Genomic DNA, 12,611 nt, shown 5'->3' on the forward strand with positions numbered 1-12,611 from the left:
GTTTCTAATAATGCTACACTGCTTTTACATGCAGCAGCATTTTCGCTAGTAAATTTTATTTATGGCAGAACTAAAATATCTAATATTAAATTTACTACGTTCGCAAGAAATTCTCCATTTTTCTTGCTTAAAGTGGTGTGTAACCATGTTTGCGGATTTTATAAAAACAAAATTTATGGCAATATCGGAACGAGGCTAAATTTCGCGAAATGTCAATTACAATGAAAGCTAGCTAATTGTTGATCATCAGTCTTTCAAACACTGATAGTGTGAGTATTTTGTTATTGATATGCCTGTTTTAATTTCTATTGCAAAATATGACGTATGCTAACTACTTGGCATTTATATTTGTTGAGACATATTTGCTAATTTTGTCTGCCTTTTTGGGTGGGTCTCAAGTCGAGACTAAAAAAAATCAGATTTAATGTGACTCAAGTTTAATAATTTTCATTCAATCAATAATTGATTGTTCCAAGTTAATGCCAGCACAGATAAGTTGTTTGAATAATATGGAAAATGTTCATACTAATAAAAAAAAAATAGATTGTTGTTAAATGGACTTGTTGACAGAATTTGACATTTCTTGAAATTTGTCATTAAATGCTTTGAATTGGATAAGTATAGTCACCAGACCTAACAAGCTTTAGTGTAAAAAGAACAATTAAGAAAGAGTATAAAAAGAGAATTTTTTTTATGTCACTTGGACTCAAACCTAGACCATATAAACGGACTCCCAGAGCCTTTGATAATTTTTGCTATGGCGGCTCTGGGAGTCGATATGCACCCCTTGATAAACATGGGTGCAGTTCAGCGCACAGAATCCGTGTGCTTCAATAAACAGATGTCATTCAAGATAAATTGAGGAAAATAATGAATAAACTTAATAAACATGTTTAATTTACCTGAATGGCAACCTACGGATGTTATCCTTTGTATGCACCCTATAAAAACACGACGATGTTTCAACACACTTTTCTTGCTGACATTTTTATGTTTAAATTTGAAACAGTGAATTCTGTATCTAATTCCACATCGTTATCGACTTTAATAGGCTCCATCACATAACCCGACGTGCAAAATATTGGTGTACTGCGACCTAACCATTATTGGGTCAATTTTCCAATATGGAAGATACAGCGTACGAAAGAAAAACTAAGTTAATAAATCATTTCTTGCTTTAATGGTACCATTTGGATTAGTTTGTGGTTTAGACAGGTAAACGTTAATAAGTTCTTGCAGTTTCAGTGTTCCTTAACCCTTGCATTGTTGATAACATTTTGCACCCATGGACAAGAGAGAGCGCATTGCAACTCTCAGCAACCCATTGGGTTATAAAGCTGAGAGTTGAATTATTGCAACTTGACTCAAACCTTGTAGTTTTGAATCTATTCAATTGCCTCAACCACTGCCATTTATTTTCAATGCTCAGCAGCCTGTTGCCTGTGAAGTCAAGCCATCAAACTAACAGCAGTCATCTAGAACTTTCAGGATACTGTGTTGTCTGTCATTAGAGATCGGAATATTTTGTTCTTTGATGGGATTACTGTCCCATAGATGAAAAAAAACAATTGGCACTTACAAAGTTGAATGGGCACTGAGCAAAAATGAATGGGCACTTCCCAAGATTTATTTAGGGGTAAAAATTACAGACAGTAGGAAAATCAGCATCAGTAAAATTTCGACCACATCACATTTATTTCGGAGTCTAAGACGCAACTATATTGTTAATTAAATTTATCAAACCTGATATTATAGAAGATAAAAATAGTATTACCTTGCAATATGATAATGAGTATAAATAATCCAATAAAACACTGCCATTATTTACGATACATGTGTTTAGCAATTTTGTAAACACTGGCATCCGCCATAGTTAGGAACTGTACAGAAAGTTTTCTAATCAGTATATCTCGGAAAATCATTGATAAATGTATTCATAGTTTCAATGCTTAGGGCCCAGTAATTTCGGCAAATTGGAGCTCAACTTGCGCAAAACACTTGCTCAATTAACCGTTAAACTCCACCTCTGTTCTCTGCAAAAGATGCGAAGGCGGAGCTATGCATTGAGGAACATACACACGATTGGTTCGTCATGTTGATTGCTAGACAAAGGAAGCCAATTTTGTCAGTGAGAAATTTGTCGCTTTATTGCTTCAGACAGGAAGCGGCTTTCCTTTGAAGACGTCAAACTGTAAACTCACACAGTACACATTTTCGGAAGACTTTAACTGACTCTTTGTTTACAATTCCAGTAACAAAAACACTTGCTTACATTAAACTTTGGATTAAATTATCAAAATAAAGCGAAAGCGAAGTTGAAAAATATGATTTAATTAATTCGCGTCAGTTCAAATAAGAAGTTTTGCGCTGTAAATCAATGAGTTTTCATGACAACAACAACTTTAACAAACATTACGGGGATCTATCTACCTCGATTTTTTCGTAAACGATCTCATTAGTCGAGTAAGAGCAAACAAATAATTTGTGTAAGAGTAATTTATCTTATATAAGATTTATGCAATGGGCATCACATTGGGTAATGGTGCGCATCGCATTACGGAAATGATGCGCAGTTTTTTCGTTTTAATGGGAAAAGAATGCACTGCACACCTTCATCCCAGTCTCTGTGTCATCATTAAGCCAGTGCTTGCGTGCTTCATTTAACTTTTGCTCCTTAAAACTCCTGAACTGCAGGGAAGATATTAAAGTTCACATGGATGATCCTTGAGTGAACCTCTTTCAAAGTTGTTAAAATTGTTCAAGTCCATTACATATGTAGGCAAATGCAGCTAAAAGTATATTTTTCAAATGGAAAGTAAAAATGTCTGCTGTGAATTCTCAAGAGTCATGAGTTTTTTGTGTGTAAGATTGTGTAGTCGTCTTCTTTTGTGTTTTCTCAAATCATGCACCTGAGGTCAAAATTGGTCACCCCCAGGGGTCACATGTTTTATAAAGACTGAAATCACTTTGAAATGGCAAGGGAGGGTCAGATTTCATGGTTAAGATGTACACCTTAGGGACTGATGGGTCTGGTAGAAAACAAAGCCAACTGTCACAAAATAAAACACTTATGGCAATTACGTCAATTTTCGTCTGGGTGATTTTACTGCAGGTATTGACTGCCTAGGAGTGCTGTTGTTCACGCTAAGCTTGCGCTGTCATTTGCCAATATCGATTTTCCAATACAGTGATGCTCCGCCTTTAGGCGGGCTTTAGTTGGAAAACTCTCAAAATATTATGGGAAGTTGATAATGCTTTGATCTTAAGTAGGGCTAGGTGCAGAAAAATACACTTATTTGTAAATTTCAAGTGCCCCGCTGACTCTGATTTCAAACTTTTATTGCCCCGGCGAGGGACCTTTGAATGGCCTGTGGAAGGCACTGGGGTACACAGTCTGTGGCAACTTCTTGTTTCAGGAGTCATTCCCCTTTGTTAAAATTATTATTTAAAATCTTCTTTGTGCAAACGCTCATACATTTTGCATGCAATTTTTGTCAAACTATTACAAAATAAGTACATTCAAGTGCTCAGTGAACAATTGTCAAGATTTCCCGAATTATATCTCTACTGTGTGCAACTCCACATTTGTATTATCTGCATGTGCTACATCACATATTTTTAAGGTTTCAATATTGAATTTTCTTATTTTAAGTAGTTAATATTGCCATTTTTTTCATAACATGTATACAGGCTTCTTTGCCCAACTCCTACTACATGGGTTTTTTCTTAAAACTTTTACATAATTATCTCCAAGTGATTCAGCGCATATTTTGTGGGTTTTGTTATCACATTATTCTTTCAGGAATTATTGTACCTTTTGTTGAAGTACCTTAGGCCAGGGCCTAGTGATTGCAGTTGCTTTATTTTATTTTTTTACTTGTAGATGCAAATTTTTTTTGTTGGGAGAAACTTTGTCTGTGCCAGCTTCTTGTAGACACAAACATTTTTCTCTAAGCTAAAAAATGAGATTAAACTCTCACATCAATGAAAATAATACTTGGGGGCAGCTGGAGAGACTTGCCCATACCTAAGACACCTGGAGGAAGCTGGTCGGTGGCAAATATCCCAGATGGGGACACATCACATCATGGATGATAAGATGAGATGATAAATGGAAAAGCTGTCATGAGAAATAAACTGTAATGTAATTGATAACTCTAATTACTTGTCAAAGTGTGACAGATTGATATCATGGTATGTCAAATTGATGTTTTACATTGATTTATTTGCTTATGTGCAGCATGGGACTGCTATGCTTTTGGAGTAATGGATTTACGCCAGTAGTTATGATTATTGCTGACAGACTAGAAACATATTTAATACTGATATGCAAGAGAATTTATATATACATGTATATGGTACCGTAGTATTGCTTATAAAATGAAGAATATTATTCAGGAAAGTAGGAAATAATATTGGATGATTATTGTTTAGGTACGTAAACATAGATATAATAATGATCAAACTATTTTGAAATTCTAAAATTTTGTTATAAGTATTCTATATAAAAAGTTCAAGCCACTGGAACTATTAAATGATAGTGCTCTAATCTCAAAGTGTGTATGGAAGAAGCCAGGTCTAAGAGCCAGAATACAGGTCAAAATCTTACGGTGTGCATGAATCTTCATCTTAACTTAAAAAGATAAACAGCTTTTGAGCAAACCTGCAAGCATGGTACTTTTGTGATTATCTTTTGTATGTTGTTCAATTTCATCAATATTTAGTTTATGAGCACTCTAGAGGCCACACATACTGATTAATCTTCATAAAACACTGGATAATTTGTCCCAATTATATTACAGACTGCAGGGTCATGTATTGTCAAAAACTAGGTCAAGTTCAACGAAACATTGTTTACTCTCTAGCATTCACATTTTTTGCCAATCTAAAGGAACTTATTCAGAATATTTATTTTGTCCTAATGAATATTAAAGAAATTAAAACTGAATCATCTGAGGTATGCTGGGTTAGTTTGTACCATGTGATGCCCAGGAACTTGTGTACAGATCTAGTAACAACATTATTGCATGTTGCAGGTAGAATGACATGATTCCCACTGTCGAGTAGTGCACATATCAAGTATAACCATCATTGCATGTTGGAGGTAAACAACATGTTTCCCACTGAAGAGTTTCTTACATATAATATAGTATAGCTGCCATTGCATGTTGCAGGTAGATAGCCATGATTCCCCCTGTTGAGAGTTGTGTACAGATCAAGTATAGCCACCATTGCACGTTCCAGGTAGAGAGCCATGATTCCCACTGAATAGTTGTGTACAGGTCTAGTATAGGCACTATTGCATGTTCCAGGTAGAGAGCCATGATTCCCACTGAATAGTTGTGTATAGGTCTAGTATAGCCACCATTGCATGTTGCAGGTAGAGAGCCATGATTCCCACTGAATAGTTGTGTATAGGTCTAGTATAGCCACCATTGCATGTTGCAGGTAGAGAGTCATGATTCCCACTGAATTGTTGTGTACAGGTCTAGTATAGCCACCATTGCATGTTGCAGGTAGAGAGTCATGATTCCCACTGAATTGTTGTGTACAGGTCTAGTATAGCCACCATTGCATGTTGCAGGTAGAGAGTCATGATTCCCACTGAATTGTTGTGTACAGGTCTTGTATAGCCACCATTGCATGTTGCAGGTAGAGAGCCATGATTCCCACTGTTGAGTAGTGCACATATCAAGTATAGCCACCATTGCATGTTGCAGGTAGAGAGCCATTATTCCCACTGAATAGTTGTGTATAGGTCTAGTATAGCCACCATTGCATGTTGCAGGTAGAGAGCCATGATTCCCACTGAATAGTTGTGTACAGGTCTAGTATAGCCACCATTGCATGTTGCAGGTAGAGAGCCATGATTCCCACTGAATAGTTGTGTACATATCAAGTATAGCCACCATTGCATGTTGCAGGTAGAGAGCCATATTTCCCACTGAATAGTTGTGTACATATCAAGTATAGCCACCATTGCATGTTGCAGGTAGAGAGCCATGATTCCCACTGAATAGTTGTGTATAGGTCTAGTATAGCCACCATTGCATGTTCCAGGTAGAGAGCCATGATTCTCACTGAATAGTTGTGTACAGGTCTAGTATAGCCACCATTGCATGTTGCAGGTAGAGAGCCATGATTCCCACTGAATTGTTGTGTACAGGTCTAGTATAGCCACCATTGCATGTTGCAGGTAGAGAGTCATGATTCCCACTGAATAGTTGTGTACAGGTCTAGTATAGCCATCATTGCATGTTGCAGGTAGAGAGCCATGATTCCCACTGAATAGTTGTGTATAGATCAAGTATAGCCACCATTGCATGTTGCAGGTAGAGAGTCATGATTCCCACTGAATAGTTGTGTACAGATCAAGTATAGCCACCATTGCATGTTGCAGGTAGAGAGTCATGATTCCCACTGAATAGTTGTGTACAGGTCTAGTATAGCCACCATTGCATGTTGCAGGTAGAGAGTCATGATTCCCACTGAATAGTTGTGTACAGGTCTAGTATAGCCACCATTGCATGTTGCAGGTAGAGAGCCATGATTCCCACTGAATAGTTGTGTATAGGTCTAGTATAGCCACCATTGCATGTTGCAGGTAGAGAGCCATGATTCCCACTGAATTGTTGTGTACAGGTCTTGTATAGCCACCATTGCATGTTGCAGGTAGAGAGCCGTGATTCCCACTGAATAGTTGTGTACAGGTCTAGTATAGCCACCATTGCATGTTGCAGGTAGAGAGCCATGATTCCCACTGAATTGTTGTGTACAGGTCAAGTATAGCCACCATTGCATGTTGCAGGTAGAGAGCCATGATTCCCACTGAATAGTTGTGTACAGGTCTAGTATAGCCACCATTGCATGTTGCAGGTAGAGAGCCATGATTCCCACTGAATTGTTGTTTACAGGTCAAGTATAGCCACCATTGCATGTTGCAGGTAGAGAGCCATGATTCCCACTGAATAGTTGTGTACATATCAAGTATAGCCACCATTGCATGTTGCAGGTAGAGAGCCATGATTCCCACTGAATTGTTGTGTACAGGTCAAGTATAGCCACCATTGCATGTTGCAGGTAGAGAGCCATAATTCCCACTGAATAGTTGTGTATAGGTCTAGTATAACCACCATTGCATGTTGCAGGTAGAGAGCCATGATTCCCACTGTTGAGTAGTGCACATATCAAGTATAGCCACCATTGCATGTTGCAGGTAGAGAGCCATGATTCCCACTGAATAGTTGTGTACAGGTCTAGTATAGCCACCATTGCATGTTGCAGGTAGAGAGCCATGATTCCCACTGGATAGTAGTGCATATATCAAGTATAGCCACCATTACATGTTGCAGGTAGAGAGCCATGATTCCCACTGAATAGTTGTGTACAGGTCTAGTATAGCCACCATTGCATGTTGCAGGTAGAGAGCAATGATTCCCACTGGAGAGTAGTGCACATATCAAGTATAGCCACCATTGCATGTTGCAGGTAGAGAGCCATGATTCCCACTGAATAGTTGTGTACAGGTCTAGTATAGGCACTATTGCATGTTCCAGGTAGAGAGCCATGATTCCCACTGAATAGTTGTGTACAGGTCTAGTATAGCCACCATTGCATGTTCCAGGTAGAGAGCCATGATTCCCACTGAATAGTTGTGTACAGGTCTAGTATAGGCACTATTGCATGTTCCAGGTAGAGAGCCATGATTCCCACTGAATAGTTGTGTACAGGTCTAGTAAAGCCACCATTGCATGTTCCAGGTAGAGAGCCATGATTCCCACTGAATAGTTGTGTACAGGTCTAGTATAGCCACCATTGCATGTTGCAGGTAGAGAGTCATGATTCCCACTGAATTGTTGTGTACAGGTCTAGTATAGCCACCATTGCATGTTGCAGGTAGAGAGTCATGATTCCCACTGAATTGTTGTGTACATATCAAGTATAGCCACCATTGCATGTTGCAGGTAGAGAGCCATGATTCCCACTGTTGAGTAGTGCACATATCAAGTATAGCCACCATTGCATGTTGCAGGTAGAGAGCCATTATTCCCACTGAATAGTTGTGTATAGGTCTAGTATAGCCACCATTGCATGTTGCAGGTAGAGAGCCATGATTCCCACTGAATAGTTGTGTACAGGTCTAGTATAGCCACCATTGCATGTTGCAGGTAGAGAGCCATGATTCCCACTGAATAGTTGTGTACATATCAAGTATAGCCATCATTGCATGTTGCAGGTAGAGAGCCATATTTCCCACTGAATAGTTGTGTACATATCAAGTATAGCCACCATTGCATGTTGCAGGTAGAGAGCCATGATTCCCACTGAATAGTTGTGTATAGGTCTAGTATAGCCACCATTGCATGTTCCAGGTAGAGAGCCATGATTCTCACTGAATAGTTTTGTACAGGTCTAGTAAAGCCACCATTGCATGTTGCAGGTAGAGAGCCATGATTCCCACTGAATTGTTGTGTACAGGTCTAGTATAGCCACCATTGCATGTTGCAGGTAGAGAGTCATGATTCCCACTGAATAGTTGTGTACAGGTCTAGTATAGCCACCATTGCATGTTGCAGGTAGAGAGCCATGATTCCCACTGAATAGTTGTGTATAGATCAAGTATAGCCACCATTGCATGTTGCAGGTAGAGAGTCATGATTCCCACTGAATAGTTGTGTACAGATCAAGTATAGCCACCATTGCATGTTGCAGGTAGAGAGTCATGATTCCCACTGAATAGTTGTGTACAGGTCTAGTATAGCCACCATTGCATGTTGCAGGTAGAGAGTCATGATTCCCACTGAATAGTTGTGTACAGGTCTAGTATAGCCACCATTGCATGTTGCAGGTAGAGAGTCATGATTCCCACTGAATAGTTGTGTTCAGGTCTAGTATAGCCACCATTGCATGTTGCAGGTAGAGAGCCATTATTCCCACTGAATAGTTGTGTATAGGTCTAGTATAGCCACCATTGCATGTTGCAGGTAGAGAGCCATGATTCCCACTGAATTGTTGTGTACAGGTCTTGTATAGCCACCATTGCATGTTGCAGGTAGAGAGCCGTGATTCCCACTGAATAGTTGTGTACAGGTCTAGTATAGCCACCATTGCATGTTGCAGGTAGAGAGCCATGATTCCCACCGAATTGTTGTGTACAGGTCAAGTATAGCCACCATTGCATGTTGCAGGTAGAGAGCCATGATTCCCACTGAATTGTTGTGTACAGGTCAAGCATAGCCACCATTGCATGTTGCAGGTAGAGAGCCATGATTCCCACTGAATAGTTGTGTACATATCTAGTATAGCCACCATTGCATGTTGCAGGTAGAGAGCCATGATTCCCACTGAATTGTTGTGTACAGGTCAAGTATAGCCACCATTGCATGTTGCAGGTAGAGAGCCATAATTCCCACTGAATAGTTGTGTATAGGTCTAGTATAGCCACCATTGCATGTTGCAGGTAGAGAGCCATGATTCCCACTGGAGAGTAGTGCACATATCAAGTATAGCCACCATTGCATGTTGCAGGTAGAGAGCCATGATTCCCACTGAATAGTTGTGTACAGGTCTAGTATAGCCACCATTGCATGTTGCAGGTAGAGAGCCATGATTCCCACTGAATAGTTGTGTACAGGTCTAGTATAGCCACCATTGCATGTTCCGGGTAGAGAGCCATGATTCCCACTGAATAGTTGTGTACAGGTCTAGTATAGCCACCATTGCATGTTCCAGGTAGAGAGCCATGATTCCCACTGAATAGTTGTGTACAGGTCTAGTATAGGCACTATTGCATGTTCCAGGTAGAGAGCCATGATTCCCACTGAATAGTTGTGTACAGGTCTAGTATAGCCACCATTGCATGTTGCAGGTAGAGAGCCATGATTCCCACTGCCAGCCCGGACTGCTCAGGGGGTGAGGACCATGTGAAGCCTGGGGAGTACGTGCTACAGAGGCTCTTCCTAGAGTTCTGTGCTCTATCTGAGAAGAAGATTGAGCAGGTTCTTGCTGAACCACTCGTAAGTCACCATTGTCAATTTGATTCATTGTAATATTGTATGCATTTTAAATGATTGCGTAACATATCATTAACTTATTAAGATAGTCAGACCTGTTACAATCCTTGCTTAAAGTGGCCAGTATTATTTGGTCTTATTCAAAGTCAAATAATTCTTAAAAAAGCATCGGCTTTCCAGCCCGTCATAGAAAGAGATTGATATAGAGTTGCAGCGTGTATTTGGGATAGTGGGATACTATTGGTTAAATGACAGATGATTATGTTTTAGTTTTAGATTCATATTAAACATTGGAAAAATTAAGACTAAATAATATGTAACAATTTTGAGTGTTTTCTTTTATAGGAGAAGCTACTGACAAAGACCCTACAGAAGGGGGATGACAAGGAATTTGATCAGGTTTGTTTAAACTTTGTTTTCATCACCTTGGAAATAACTGTGATAAAAAGTATATGCACTCATTATTTGATGCTACCTTCCTAGCTGCTGGAAATGACTCTTCAACCACTGTTTCATTTAGCATAAATTTCTTCCTATGGATTAGATGTTATATTTTCTCGTTCAAAAATGTTCGGGTCAAGAAAAGCAGTACAAATCCCAGAAATTTCCAAATCCTGGAAATGATAAAAAAATGGCATGTATGCTGAATGGTCAAGTGTGAGCATTTAAGATTTTACTTCCGGAGATCCTGGGTTTGAGCCCTGTCGGAGGCCAGAGTGTGCCTTATGTTGATAAGCCAGTTGGCTTGTGTTAGTTGACCGTACTTTCTTAGAACGCATGTCCACATGGAATAAACAAAAGAGAATAAAACAGAAATTATAAAACAATATTTATGAAATTAATGATAATTATTAAAACATTTTATTCCACTTTTCTTCTTAACGTTTGAAGTATACAGTTTCAAGAAATTGTGTTGTGTTAATAATGGCCCCTGATTTTTACTGAGGCCCTGTTTCTGTTTTCCAGAACTTTTTTAAATGCTTAGCAATTGGACAGGTTCTGATATGTTAAGATATTCACCTAAATCATCCACTTCACATTGTCACTTTATTCATTAATCAAATGAGCCACTACATGCAAAAATATGGGGCCAGTGTGACTAGCATGCCCATCTGTGCAGTCTGGTCAGGAGTTACCCTGTCCACTACTGTGACTCCGAAACCTTGTGTGACAGGGAAGCTCCAGACCAGTATGGTCAGATTTAAATGCTGGTCTGGAGTTATGCTGGCCGCAAATTATATAAGGCCTTTTTTTACATGACCTCGCTAATAATTGTTTTGCATCCTTCAGCTGCTGAATTCTCTGGCTAATGTTGCCGAGCAGAGTCTTCCGTCGTTGCTACGCAGTCTGTTCCGTTGGTATGAGAGACAGCTACTGTTGGAGGAAGGTGGTCATGCTGAACCACGTCTGAGACACAGGAGTAAAGGGTCAGTGATAGTGCATATGGTCCTTATTGACACAGGAGTAAAGGGGTCAGTGATAGTGCATATGGTCCTTATTGACACAGGAGTAAAGGGTCAGTGATAGTGCATATGGTCCTTACTGAGACACAGGAGTAAAGGGTCAGTGATAGTGTGTATGGTCCTTATTGACACAGGAGTAAAGGGTCAGTGATAGTGTGTATGGTCCTTACTGAGACACAGGAGTAAAGGGTCAGTGATAGTGTGTATGGTCCTTATTGACACAGGAGTAAAGGGTCAGTGATAGTGTATATGGTCCTTATTGACACAGGAGTAAAGGGTCAGTGATAGTGTATATGGTCCTTATTGACACAGGAGTAAAGGGTCAGTGATAGTGTATATGGTCCTTACTGAGACACAGGAGTAAAGGGTCAGTGATAGTGTATATGGTCCTTACTGAGACACAGGAGTAAAGGGTCAGTGATAGTGTGTATGGTCCTTACTGAGACACAGGAGTAAAGGGTCAGTGATAGTGTATATGGTCCTTACTGAGACACTTAGGAGTAAAGGGTCAGTGATAGTGTGTATGGTCCTTATTGACACAGGAGTAAAGGGTCAGTGATAGTGTGTATGGTCCTTATTGACACAGGAGTAAAGGGTCAGTGATAGTGTATATGGTCCTTACTGAGACACAGGAGTAAAGGGTCAGTGATAGTGTGTATGGTCCTTAGTGACACAGGAGTAAAGGGTCAGTGATAGTGTATATGGTCCTTACTGAGACACAGGAGTAAAGGGTCAGTGATAGTGTATATGGTCCTTACTGAGACACTTAGGAGTAAAGGGTCAGTGATAGTGTGTATGGTCCTTATTGACACAGGAGTAAAGGGTCAGTGATAGTGTGTATGGTCCTTAGTGACACAGGAGTAAAGGGTCAGTGATAGTGTGTATGGTCCTTATTGACACAGGAGTAAAGGGTCAGTGAGAGTGTATATGGTCCTTACTGAGACACAGGAGTAAAGGGTCAGTGATAGTGTATATGGTCCTTATTGACACAGGAGTAACGGGTCAGTGATAGTGTGTATGGTCCTTACTGACACAGGAGTAAAGGGTCAGTGATAGTGTGTATGGTCCTTAGTGACACAGGAGTAAAGGGTCAGTGATAGTGTGTATGGACCTTAGTGACACAGGAGTAACGGGT

General features: G+C 39.7%; 1 protein-coding gene across 9 annotated transcripts in view; it reads left to right on the top strand.

The window, feature by feature from the left end:
- Positions 1 to 172: 172 nt before the first annotated feature.
- The window catches only part of LOC127876753 (protein furry-like), a 141,738-nt gene continuing 129,299 nt past the window's right edge, over positions 173 to 12,611 (top strand). For 2 of the 9 annotated variants that reach the window (XM_052422189.1, XM_052422193.1), the window contains exons 1-5: positions 233 to 269; positions 5,175 to 5,244; positions 9,869 to 10,016; positions 10,359 to 10,412; positions 11,304 to 11,440. In XM_052422189.1, the coding sequence (XP_052278149.1) occupies positions 9,879 to 10,016; positions 10,359 to 10,412; positions 11,304 to 11,440 (329 nt within the window). In that variant the 5' untranslated portion in view covers positions 233 to 269; positions 5,175 to 5,244; positions 9,869 to 9,878. Of the gene's footprint in view, positions 270 to 5,085; positions 5,105 to 5,174; positions 5,245 to 9,868; positions 10,017 to 10,358; positions 10,413 to 11,303; positions 11,441 to 12,611 lie in introns of those variants that run through there. The other 7 variants (XM_052422195.1, XM_052422197.1, XM_052422196.1 and 4 more) reach the window with 6 other exon arrangements.

The sequence above is a fragment of the Dreissena polymorpha genome, chromosome 4 (assembly GCF_020536995.1).
Source record: "Dreissena polymorpha isolate Duluth1 chromosome 4, UMN_Dpol_1.0, whole genome shotgun sequence".
Taxonomy (NCBI): domain Eukaryota; kingdom Metazoa; phylum Mollusca; class Bivalvia; order Myida; family Dreissenidae; genus Dreissena; species Dreissena polymorpha.